Source organism: Alosa sapidissima, chromosome 4 (genome assembly GCF_018492685.1).
Source record: "Alosa sapidissima isolate fAloSap1 chromosome 4, fAloSap1.pri, whole genome shotgun sequence".
In the NCBI taxonomy this organism is placed as follows: Eukaryota; Metazoa; Chordata; class Actinopteri; order Clupeiformes; family Clupeidae; genus Alosa; species Alosa sapidissima.
Genome location: NC_055960.1, coordinates 28,110,065 through 28,122,564, shown reverse-complemented (window position 1 = coordinate 28,122,564; position 12,500 = coordinate 28,110,065). Strand labels below are relative to the sequence as shown.

At 44.0% G+C, this 12,500-nt stretch overlaps 1 protein-coding gene across 3 annotated transcripts in view; it reads right to left on the bottom strand.

Annotated features, from left to right (window-relative positions):
- The window catches only part of slc12a5a (solute carrier family 12 member 5a), a 179,917-nt gene that overhangs the window by 16,533 nt on the left and 150,884 nt on the right, over positions 1-12,500 (bottom strand). For all 3 annotated transcript variants that reach the window (XM_042090747.1, XM_042090748.1, XM_042090749.1), the window contains exons 7-17: positions 11,117-11,364; positions 10,660-10,871; positions 9,336-9,503; positions 8,661-8,759; positions 8,230-8,287; positions 7,688-7,862; positions 7,276-7,394; positions 6,605-6,703; positions 5,492-5,611; positions 4,842-4,946; positions 518-686 (exon numbers count right to left, since the gene is read on the bottom strand). In XM_042090747.1, coding sequence (XP_041946681.1) covers positions 518-686; positions 4,842-4,946; positions 5,492-5,611; positions 6,605-6,703; positions 7,276-7,394; positions 7,688-7,862; positions 8,230-8,287; positions 8,661-8,759; positions 9,336-9,503; positions 10,660-10,871; positions 11,117-11,364 — 1,572 coding nt within the window. The remainder of the gene's footprint in view (positions 1-517; positions 687-4,841; positions 4,947-5,491; positions 5,612-6,604; positions 6,704-7,275; positions 7,395-7,687; positions 7,863-8,229; positions 8,288-8,660; positions 8,760-9,335; positions 9,504-10,659; positions 10,872-11,116; positions 11,365-12,500) is intronic.

Here is a 12,500-nt window from a genome sequence, read left to right as displayed (position 1 = left end):
CAGGTGGAGATTTATCCACTATTTTAAACTAGTCTTTATACTTTGAAATCGCAATTTTAAATGTTAGAAACTCATCCCTAAAATCCTCTGACTAACTGTAGCCAGCAGGTCTGCATCTCCCACCCATCAGTGAGCCTGTCTTATGCAGTTTATTTTAAGCTTAAAAGACAATCTTATTAGAAAACATCAATGTTCAATGTTCATTTCCAGCCAGCTGACATATGGATTAAAGCACACAGAAAGATCGATGAAAAATAAATGAAATAATTGATTTTAGGAGAGTTTAGGAGAAATACTGGTGCCCTGCTAACAACTGAGGGATTAAGCCTTTTAGCACCTTTATCTCCTATGCTATTTGTGTGTGTGTGTGTGTATATGTGTGTGTGCGTTTGTGCATGTGTGCGTGTGTGTGCACATGTGTGTGTAGGTGTGTGTGTGTGTGTTGACGTGTGTGTGTTTGCATGTGCGTATGTGTGACAGACTGTCAGACTGTGTGTGGAGGTAGGTGGCCACACACCTGCTCGGCCTGCTGCCCCTGGGCGAAGTTGTCCAGGTAGGTGCCCGTCAGTCCCGTGCCAACGATGGTCAGGCCCTTTCCTGCCTTCAGCTGATTTGTCAGGGACAGGAGGCGTGGCTGCTCCACATTAAGCTCCCCGTCCATGCTCACCAGCACCAGGATCTGAGGCCTGTGTGTGTGTGTGTGTGTGTGTGTGTGTGTGTGTGTGTGTGTGTGTGTGTGTGTGTGTGTGTGTGTGTGTGTGTGTGTGAGAGAGTGTGAGTGTGTGAGACAGACAAAGAGAAGTGAGAATGTCATCAATTGGGTTATCACACTTTTTCCATTGACAGAGACCACGGTCACAGAGGATGCATGTATTACATAGCACTGTATATAATGGGAACTGGTAAATACAATAGATACAATATATTCTCATGTTCTCTTATGTTTTAGAACTCTGTCGGCTTGATCTGAGAAATGCACCGAGCAGATGAACTCAAGGTGCAGGAGTGAGTTAAAGATAAGGGGATAGAGTGAGTTAAAGATAAAGGGATAGATGGATGGATGGAGATGCACAGAGAGGAAGACTGAAAGAAAGAATATAAAGATGGAGAGATAAAGTGAGAGTGTGAAAATGACATAGATAAAGAAAGAGAAGGAGGGATATATACAGGAAGAAAGAGAAAGATAGAAGCAGAGAGGGGGCAGAGAGGTAGAGAGAGAGAGAGAGAGAGAGAGAGAGAGAGAGAGAGAGAGAGAGAGAGAGAGAGAGAGAGAGAGAGGGAAAGAGAGAGACGCAGAGAGGGAGATCGAGAGGTTGAGAGGTGGGGGGGGGGGTTGAGAAGTAGCTACAGGCAGAGAGGGGGGATAGAGAGATAGAGAGGGAGAGGCAGAGAGAGAGAGGGAAAGAGAGAAGAGACACAGAGAGGGGGATAGAGTTAAGAGCCAGAGGGCAGGACCCCACGCAGCAGAAGAGCAAAGTGACTCAGCTGTGTGAGTGTGCAGAGCAGCCTTCCATGTGTTTCCAACCCATCACATCACATGGGGCCGCACGGTACCACAGCATGACGGCGCCTCAGTGGGCCCAGCACAGAGACCGCTAGGCCAGACAGGTCTAAAATAGCTTACTTATTCTTAGAATCAGTCTTTATATCAAATAATTGTACACGTTTTTACCCTCCTTTTTCTGTGTCCCTTCATCATCGGCAAGTAGCCAGTGCTGGGCCAGATCTGGTGTGGATCTGGCCCTCATGTGGCTCTGATTGGAGTCTGACTCACAGTCAGCCTCTATCAGAGGTGCGGTCAAATTCGCAAACACCGGCGAACGTTTTGCGAAGGTTTGCAAACGTTTGCAAACAGTTTTCCAATTGCCTGGAGTTTTCGGCGAACATTTGTGAACAATCGCAAAACAGTCTGCCGGAGGTAGTTCTCCACGAACATACAGTGGAACTGGAGGTGAGCTTGATGAAGGTAACAATGTATTAACCGTTACAATGGAATGTTAACACCAAATCTTTCAAATTTAACTGTTCAAAGAAAACATTCGCCACTTTTTGCCAAATTTGAACACACCTCTGGTATATCTGGGTACAGGAGTGACTGTTAAAAAGGTCCACTATAATGTTCAGAAATGGACCAATCAGAGGGCGGGATTCACATAGGGAAATTCCAGCAGCCTCGCGCAGTCATCGGGGACTGAGAGTTCAGCGTTAATTGTGAGGAGTTCGTTGCCTCCGAGTAATGTGTGTAAACGTGACATTTATGTGCATGTTACAAGTTACAGATCATCTTTCTGGAAGTTGTATGTGTGCGTAACGAATCAAAAACCACACAACAAAGTATTTCCACTCAACTTCAATAAAGAAGAATACTTGGAATTGGTGGTGCTCGTCTCATTCAAGATTAGTTTAGCAGTCCTGACCGACTGGCTGTAGCACTTCAAATTACCTCCGGAACAGAATATTTATACAGTCCTTTAAATTAGTCTTCCTCCATTTCAGTGACTTTGTGCTCTGAGTTTGACATGAGTATTTATGTGACTACATATGGTCTCCCATCTGTGTGTGTGTGTGTGTGTGTGTGTGTACATGCATATTTTATGGTTGGCACCTCAAGGCATCTGAAATCTGGGACATTTTTGTCAGTGGGGGATGGGGAGGGGATGGCCTGACTGGAGTTAAAAACGAAAGAGATTATGGAGTAAAAATAGGCTACAGCTCTGTTGTAACGTACAGGTTCTTTGAAGGAAGGCCAACATATGTAGTAGTAAATTGAACATACTGTTTTACATAACAGATTACCTGAATTCCTGAATTACTATTATTTCATCTGCATCAACTACGGTACATGTATTTATCTAGGTCATCAATGTACCAACAGGGCCTTACTGTACAGGTAGTCATATGTTTGATCAATATGTGTGCACCATGGGGAACCTATGACTATTATGACCTATTATTATACGGCTCTTCACAATGCAAGTAGAATGCTCCATTGACTTGAATGGGATTTCCGAAAGTTCTAGCGGTCATTATTTCTTGGGAAAGGACCTCTGAAAACAAGAATGACCGCTGTCAATGGCAACGGAGTTTGTGCTTGGAACTTCATTCAAAAGTGAAAGCAGACGGTTGATCAGCTGTGTTCTAAAGAATGTTTGATTCAAGTTCAGCGTGTGTTGTTGCGAACTATTTGTTTCTCAGCAAAAGCCACGACGAAACGGTAACAAATAAGTGTAAAGAGACATGTCATGGAGTTTATTTTTTCATTTTGGCAAGTAGCCGTATAATAAGCGGGATAATGTATAGAACGCCGGTCATCATGGGAAAATAAGTCCCTTCAGGGCGAAACATTATTTTCCCCATAATGACCGGCGTTCTATACATTATCCCTTACTTACTATATTAGTAAAATTGTGTTATTATTACTATATTCATAACATTTAGATTTTGCAAGAAGAGTCAGAGGTGTTGTGAATGTAGTTTGATGGTTTCGCAACATGCATAAAATTGTGAAAAACTGTAAAAACACCTCTACCACCTTCTCTTTATTATGGTTTCTATGGGGATACTGTTTGTTTTATCTCTCTTTAATATGGTTTCTATGGGGATACTGTTTGTTTTATCTCTCTTTAATATGGTTTCTATGGGGATACTGTTTGTTTTATTTCTCTTAAATATGGCTTTTATGGGAATACTGTTTGTTTTATTTGATTTAACTCTTTTGATACCTGTGTTCCTCTGAGTTTTGGTGATGCTTTAACCTGCCAGGGATCTTGTGGAGGACATAGTCTGATTTGGGCTCTGGGAGTGTTCTTTGTTACCCTGGAAATCCAGAGTTCTCACGAGAGCACAATGGAATTGTCTCTGCGAGACACTCTGGCAAAGACCAATGATGCACGTTACTTTTACCCCAACATTCCGGGGAACCAGCTAAACTGATGAAGACAGCGCTGCAACGTTGGAGGACAGTAGGCTACACATGTTGGTCTTGCATTGGCAGTTTCACGCGGGTCATCATTGCCCTTGGACTTTTTCAGCCGGTTGGAAATTGGACTAATTTTAACATGATTATTATTATTTTATTTATTTATTTTCAATTTGCTATGTTGTCTGTCTTGTATGTCTTAGTGTCACGGGAACGCTGGCAACTACGCCGCTCCGTCCGGCATCTTTTGTGTTTGTTATTTTTTAAATGTGGTGTCATGTGGTGTCAACGCTGGCGACTACGCCGCTCCGTCTGGCATTTTTTGTTTTATTGTCTTTTGTTTTTTGTCAATGTCTTGTATGTGGAGCGCTTTGGGTTGCACTTTGTGCATGTTAAATGCGCTATACTAAATAAAACTGACTTGACTTGACTTGACATCGGTCGTAGTGTTATCCGATTGCGTCGAAGTCCGAAATCATTCAGACTAAACATTGTCTAGTGTTATCCAATTGCGTGCTGTGAGATTTTTAAATGCATGCTTGTTGCCGCCCCTCGAGTTGGGCCATTACATTGTTCTTTGCCAGACCCTTAATCTTTCTAGATTATCAGGGTCTGGATTTTCCAGGCTAGTTCTTTGTCTCATGTCCTTTTGGAATATACCTCATGATACATGTTATGACCGCTTCACTTTAATACCTCGCCTTGCAGTAGATGCGGGCCTATAGATGTGTATAATAAGCTGCTCGTTCTCATCAGATCATACCTCCCTGAGGCAAAACCAATGTGTTTATAGCTAGTGTGCAAATGTGTGATGTTTGAACTCAGTGTTTGACTTTTGATGTCAGTGTGACTGTGTGTGTGTGTGTGTGTGTATAGTATGTGTTTGTATATGTGTGTGTGTGTGTGTGTGTGTGTTTCTCACCTCCAGTTTTTGGTGTGAGGAGGCCCCTCCTCCAGCCTCATGAGAGCGAATCGGGCGGCACTGAGGGACAGCCCACGTATCCCATCACCCCACTCCTTCTCCGCTCTGTCAACAGTCAGTAAAGAGTCAGGACAGGACAAAGGCCAGTAATCACACGCACACACATACACACACACACACACACACACACACACACACACACACAAACCACCATACCACTAAGATCATAATCAAGTCAAACACATACTACACTTCACAAACAAATACTCGACTGAACGCAAATATCATAATCCTTCACACTTTCACTCTAATCCAGACTTAACCCTCTACACACACACACACACACACACACACACACACACACACACACACACACACACACACACAGACTCTCTTTCCAGTATCTGTGCATCAGCCATGGCCCAGAGAGCAATTCCATTTCACTCTAGTTCTGCCCTGGAGAGCCCAAACCAGGCGTAGCCCAAATCCCAGAAACGGCTCGGATCAGAAACCTGGAGTGGCTTGTGTGTGTGTGTGCGTGTGCGTGTGTGTGTGTGTGTGTGCGTGTGTGTATGTGTGTGTGTGTGTGGATTAGAGACACCCCCTCGGCCCTCTGTTCCCATCTGTCTCCACCACCACGCTCCACTCACCCACGGAACTCGATATACTTGTAGATACAGCCGGCGATCACCATGGCAACGATGGCGTAGTACCAGGAGCAGATGAACATGAGGGCGAGGCACAAACTCATCCCCAGGAAAGACAGCGCCCTGTGGGGAAGAGGTGCAGAGGAGCCTCCATCAGCAACAAACTCAGAACCATTTACAAGAACAAACTGAGAACCAAGTGCTGAAACACATAGAGAACCACGGAAAGCCAAGCCACCCTTAGAAACAAACTGAGAACCTCATTCAGAAAACAAAGTAGAGAAACAAAGGAGAACCCACTGCCTAGCCTCACTGAGAAACTATTCCAGAAACACAAAGACAGTGTTTTAGTGAGTGAGCATGGCAGGGCAATAAAAACGGCCATATCGGAGTTATCAGCCCCGGTGTCCTAACATTATCCTTGAGAAGGTGCGAAAAAGATGTTCTTTTTTAATAGAATACATCCAATCTACAAGAAATGATTCAAAACTCTCTCTCCCTGCACACACTGCTCACCCATATTGGTTTTTATTTTTTTTTTATCTATGAATTATTCATCTCCTTATACAATAATACATGTTTACACATTCACAGTGTTATACTCCAGATGGTAATAGGTTTGGCATTGCTGCTGTCTGATATTTGTTGTGTAAACAGGCAGGAAGTGAAATGAAATTGAAAAGAGAAAGGGAGAGGAAGATAGAGACTTCACAAAGGACAGAGAGAATGGAGAGAGTGATGTGAGACAGAGGTGGAAAGAGAAAAAATAGAGACAGAGAGGAGAGACAGAGAGAGGGAGAAAGAAACAGAGGGGGAGAATGAATGAAAGAGAGAGCAAGCGAGAAAGAGAGAGGAAGAATGATTCACTCAGATTCACAAGGTAATTCACAAGGCCAAAAGTTTTTTTTTTGCCCGCGCTACTGAACTCAATGATGACACATGTTATATTCATGAAGCAGATCTCAACAGCTACAACTGACTCACTCTGAGCCAAAGCACAGCCAAACAGACAGCTATTTCACAGTTCCTGAACATGACAAATTACAGCATGTCTCATTGGCTGGGCCTACTTGTTTTGGACCAATGAAACATGCTGTGAGTGGCAGTCACACTCACCAATGGTAGAACTTGAAGCGGGGTCTCCAGTTAGGGGTCCTCAGTAGAGTTTGTAAAGCACAGGCCAAGTTCACAAACATGTAGCACATCAGAAAGAACCTACCGGAACACAGAGAACAGGTCAGATCTGACCGGAATACAGAGACCCAACAGGTCACAAGGGAAAGATAAGGATACAGCTGTAGCAAGTATATTTTTGAGTTGGAAATATACAACATTAGTCGAGTTTCCATTACAGGTATTGGGCCCACTACCCAGGTAGAAGAGACAGGTACAGGACCACCTCGCTATTCAGCCCTTTCAGCTTTTGTGTCCACTGCTTACAGGACCTACCCGTATGCAGCCTTTTTTGCTGCACGATCGCGACGCTAACTAGATTAACTAAAATGCCATAGCAGCTGCAGCAAATACTCTCCCCACCACTGATACACTTTTGCTAAATCCTTTATTATAATTGTGCTTACGTGTACTTACAGTAACCTGAATGTTCTTACTACCTAAATTAGCCTATCTACCCTTCAAATGTACTGAACTGAATTCAAGAGACACCATAGGCTTCATTTGTAATTACTAGTGGTTGGGGGTGGTGCCGGTGTCACCACACACACACACACACACACACACACACACACACACACACACACACACACACACACACACACACGTCTCACATGGAAAGGATGGGAGCGACGGCGTCGAGGGAGGCGATGAGGATGCCGCTCTCACAAATGCAGGCGGTCAGGAGCAGTGCCCAGGTGGGCTCGCCGTTAGCCTTCCCATGACCAAACACCTGCAGGCAAACACAAGAGCGTGAGAAGGCCGGGTGAGTGTGTGTATGGTGTGTGTGTGTGTGTGTGTGTGTGTGTGTGTGTGTGTGTGTGTGCATCCTTGATGATGTCTGCCTCTCTGTGAGCTATATGTGCATGTGTGTGTGTGGCTGAGTGTGTGTGTATACTGCATGTGTGTGTCAGCTGATCCTGTGGAAAGTGAGTGTGGGTATGTATGCCGGTGTATGTGTGTGTGTGTGTGTGTGTGTGTGTGTGTGTGTGTGTGTGTGTGTGTGTGCTGTGTGTGTGTGCTGACCCTAAGGAAGGGCACAATGCCATCCCGGGCGATGGCCTGCATCAGACGCGGGGCGCCGGTCAAGCTCTGCAGCCCTGCACCACAGGTGGAGAAGAAGGAGCCAAACACGATCACCCACGGTGATGGCCACGCCAACGTTCCAATGACCAGGTTCCCCCTCACCGCCTCTCCGAACCTGAGCAGCACAACACACAAATGACCAATGTCACATATGCTCACACACACATACTCCACACATACATACACACACACACACTCAAAATGACTCTCACACACACACACACACACACACACACACACACACACACACACACACACACACACACACACATACTCAAAATGACTCACAAATACACACACACCCTCACACACACACATACACACACACAGACACACACACAAACACACACCCTCACTCACACACACAAACACACAGGACCCAAATAACACACACATACAACACACACAAATTAGCACAGGACCAAACTCCTGTGTGTGTGTGTGTGTGTGTGTGTGTGTGTGTGAGTGTGAGTGTGTCTTACTTGTCCCGCAGCACTGTCCCATCAATGCAGGCACCGAAGAGAATCACACTGGACATGTCTGAGGAGGACGGTCAAGGCTGCAAAAAGACTCAGGATCTCAGACCTACAAACACTTTCCATCTGGATGACCAGTGGGTAGACATAAATATGGATGAGAAAGTAACAAACCAACTAATCAATCACCTCCCGAAATGATCCAGCACCACAGTGTTGCTTTTTACAGTTTGTTTGTACTGTACCATAATGCCCACTAGGGGCACCCAACACATACTGTACAATTTATGTGGAGTGTGGGTGTTTGTATGTGCCCGCTTGTGCTCATTTGCGTACTTGAATGTGTGTGTGTATGTGTATGTGTATGTGTGTGTGTGTGTGTGTGTGTGTGTGTGTGTGTGTGTGTGTGTGTGTGTGTGTGTGTGTGTGAAGGATACAGATGATGGAGGTGGTGGTGATGGCCAGGATTGTGCCAATGGGGATGGACTTCTGAGCATCACGCAGATCACCTGACCGGTTAGACCCCGCCATGATACCTGTGGGAGAAAAACACACACACACACACACACGCACACACACACACACACACACACACACACATATAAATGCTGTTGGAGCCAACAGCCTCCATAATCTGAGTTTTCCTCTGATGAAGACGCATTAAACATCTGCTGCTGTCAGCACCCAGCCAGTCCCCATCTCCATGGTGATGATATCATCTCACACACAAACACATCTATGTAAACACCAGATGCGTCTCACTAACACAGACACATCCAGTCCATCTGACATGGCATAGTTAAAAACCTACACATTCATTAACAGAGAGCATTTAACACACATCACATATGTAATCTTACACCTCACACACACACGCACACACACATATAGCTCACAGAGAGGCAGACATCATCAAGGATGCACACACGCGCACACACACACACACACACACACACACACACACACACACACACACACACACACACACACACTCAAACTGCCCATTCCATCTCTATATCAAGTAGATTCTCCACAGCACCCTGAACTTTGACCCGTCGGCACTTCTATTTGGGTGCGCTGCCCTGTGAGGGCGGGTGAGGTGCAGTGCTGACCTGTGACGGACGGGAAGTAGATCCCCACCAGCAGGGTGAAGAAGGACGACATGTCGGCCAGCACGTAGCGGCTGCTGGCCTTGGTGCTGGGCTCCACCTCAGGGATGTTGGGCACGCCCAATTTCTCAATGTACATGCCCTTCTCCAGGTAGTTCCCAAACAGGTTCTCTGTGGAGGGCCAGGGGCAGGGGTCAGCAGTGGAGACCATGATGGCTCAATGTCATGTGTGCAGTGCACGTGTGTGTAATATATAGTGTGTATATACACACACTATATATTACTATATATTATATATTACTATATACTATACTATATATATTATTATATATTATATATTATATACCATATATGACTATATACTATACTATACTATACTATACTACACTATATATTACTATATAATATATATTATACTGCTCAAAAATAGTAAGGGAACACTTCAATCATACACTGGATTGGTACTCTGACACTGTTTGGTTCTGAGCACTAGTAAAACTTTTGAGGCGAGTGTTTTATTTTGCAAGAACTGTCAGACATTCTTTGAATGTAGTTTGAGAATGGAGAAAAGAAAGGTGGAAGGTTTCAAAAAATGTGTTTTAACAATTGTGGAAAACTGTAAGTGTTCCCTTACATTTTTTGAGCAGTATATATATATATATATATATATTTATATTAGGGCTGTCAAGCAATTCATACAAATCTAATTAATTACATACTCTGTCATCAAATTAATCTAAATGAATCGCATGCATCCATTTTTTCTATGAATGTAATTAATAAATATTTCAATTCAGATTTTTGCAGACTCTAGAGCTCCCCCTAGAGTCGTGCGATATATTTATATTTTATTTATTTTGCCATTGTAAATAGCCTACTTCTCATTACTTGTCCCCCCTGTACGCAATGTAAATGCTTTTGTTGTGGAGGCTAAGGACTAACAACAGGCAAAAACTCTCCAAAGAGCTATATCTGATCTTTGGCTGATCTTTAATGCAATATCTACACTGTCCATTATCAGCAACCATTCAACCAATGTTCCAAAGGCCCATTCTGTTTGATCTGATATCATGACATCATTTTTCAAAGGGTAACTGAGAAAACATTGGAGAACCCTTTTGCAATTATGTAAGCACATAATGTAATCTGAAAACTGCTGCCCTGATTAAAAAAACAATGCAACTGATCTCACCTGGTATTCTGTCTATAATGGAGTGGAATGGAAATTTCTAAGTGACCCCAAACTTGTGAATGGCAGTGTGTGTATCTGTTGGCATATCTGTGTGTGTGTGTGTGTGTGTGTGTGTGTGTGTGTGTTAGCTCTCACCCCACAGGGCTCCACTGGCGACGCCTGGGATTCCCTGGATGACGCTGATGTTGTTGTTGGTGAAGTACTCGTCGCAGGTGGCGTTGAGGAGCTCCGAGTCGCAGAACATCCTCCACAGCTGAGTGGTGACGGTACCGTTGTCCCGCTCCACCACCTTAGCACACACGTCGAAGCCCCTCCACACCAGAGTACGGTTGCCCAGGACACACACCCTACACCAGAGAGAGGGAGAGTCACTGACATGAGACAAACTCACACACACAACACACACACACAAACACAGACACACACACAGACACACACAGACACAGACACACACACACACACACACACACACACACACACAGACACACACACACACACACACACACACACACACACACACACACACACACACACACACACACACACACACAAACACAGACACACACACACATACACACACACACACACTCACGGGAACTCGGGCGGATCGATGGCGGTTTTGATGACTCCGGCGTAGACAGCGATGATGGACAGGATGACGCAGGCCAGGAAGACCAGCGCCAGCTTGTTGACGTACTTGACGCCCACAAAGACCACGATGGCCATGAAGCTCAGCACCACCGTGCCGTACACACGCATGTTGTTCAACATGGCCGCCTCCGCCTCCGCCCCCTCCAGACCCTCCATCTTAAAGATGGCTGCCTGCGGCACGATGTACACCTGACAGGAAGAGAGGGCGTTTAAGGACACTCATAAATGACAAGACAGACAGACAGACAGATAGATAGATAGATAGATAGATAGATATAGATGTTTGATTGAATGATTGGTTGTTGATTGATCGATTGTTGATTGTTGATTGATTGAAGCAAGAGATACATTTTAAAGCTACCAGAAATGTGTTGTCATTGTAATTGATAAAGATGCAACATCCTAACTAGAAATTACATTCTTAATCTCAGAGCCAGCACAACTTTGAACAGTATATTAAATATGAAAAAGTCTGAAGTGCACAAAAGGACAATATAAAGATGACATATAAAAGTGGTTGGAGGTGAAAAAGTAGAAGTAGAACTGAAACAACAGCTTCAGATACGAGGAAGAGACCAGTGATACAGCTGCACTTCCATAGTGGAGGCAAGAGAGAAAGAGAGTTAGAGAGAAATATTTATATATATATATATATATATATATATATATATATATATATATATATATATATATATATAGAGAGAGAGAGAGAGAGAGAGAGAGAGAGAGAGAGAGAGAGAGAGAGAAAGCAAGAGAGTTAGAGAGCGTGATAGAGTTAGAGAGATAGAAAGCGAGAGTTAGAAAAAGCAGAAGTGATGGGGATGGAGAGAATGGAGAGATGAATGAGTGCTCATCAGGCAGACTGGCCCTTAAACATACATGTGCGTCTCACAGTGGCCCTTCACTAATGCAAGCAGCCACGCATGGAGTTAATCGACTGAATTACGTACCATTAATGCACATTAGACCACCATCTAAAAATACTTTCATTATATCAGAGACCATAAAAACTCATGGTCATAGACTTTATGGCCTCACTCCAAATATAGCACAGAGGGCTTCTATAAAGAATCGACTACTTAATATTTTACACATGGTTAAGCAAGTCACACCCGGCAAAATTGAATAAATGCATACTTAAACACAGCATATTTTTAATTCTTAGAACTAAAGAATAGCATAAGAATAGACCAAATGAGAATATTTCTGAGTATACTTCTGGGAAAGGACAGTATGTCCTCTTGTGCTCTATTACTGCAACTGTTACTAGAGGCCTGTTGTGTTGATATCACACTGTGGGGTAGCAGCCTTGGCTTAAAGAGGGG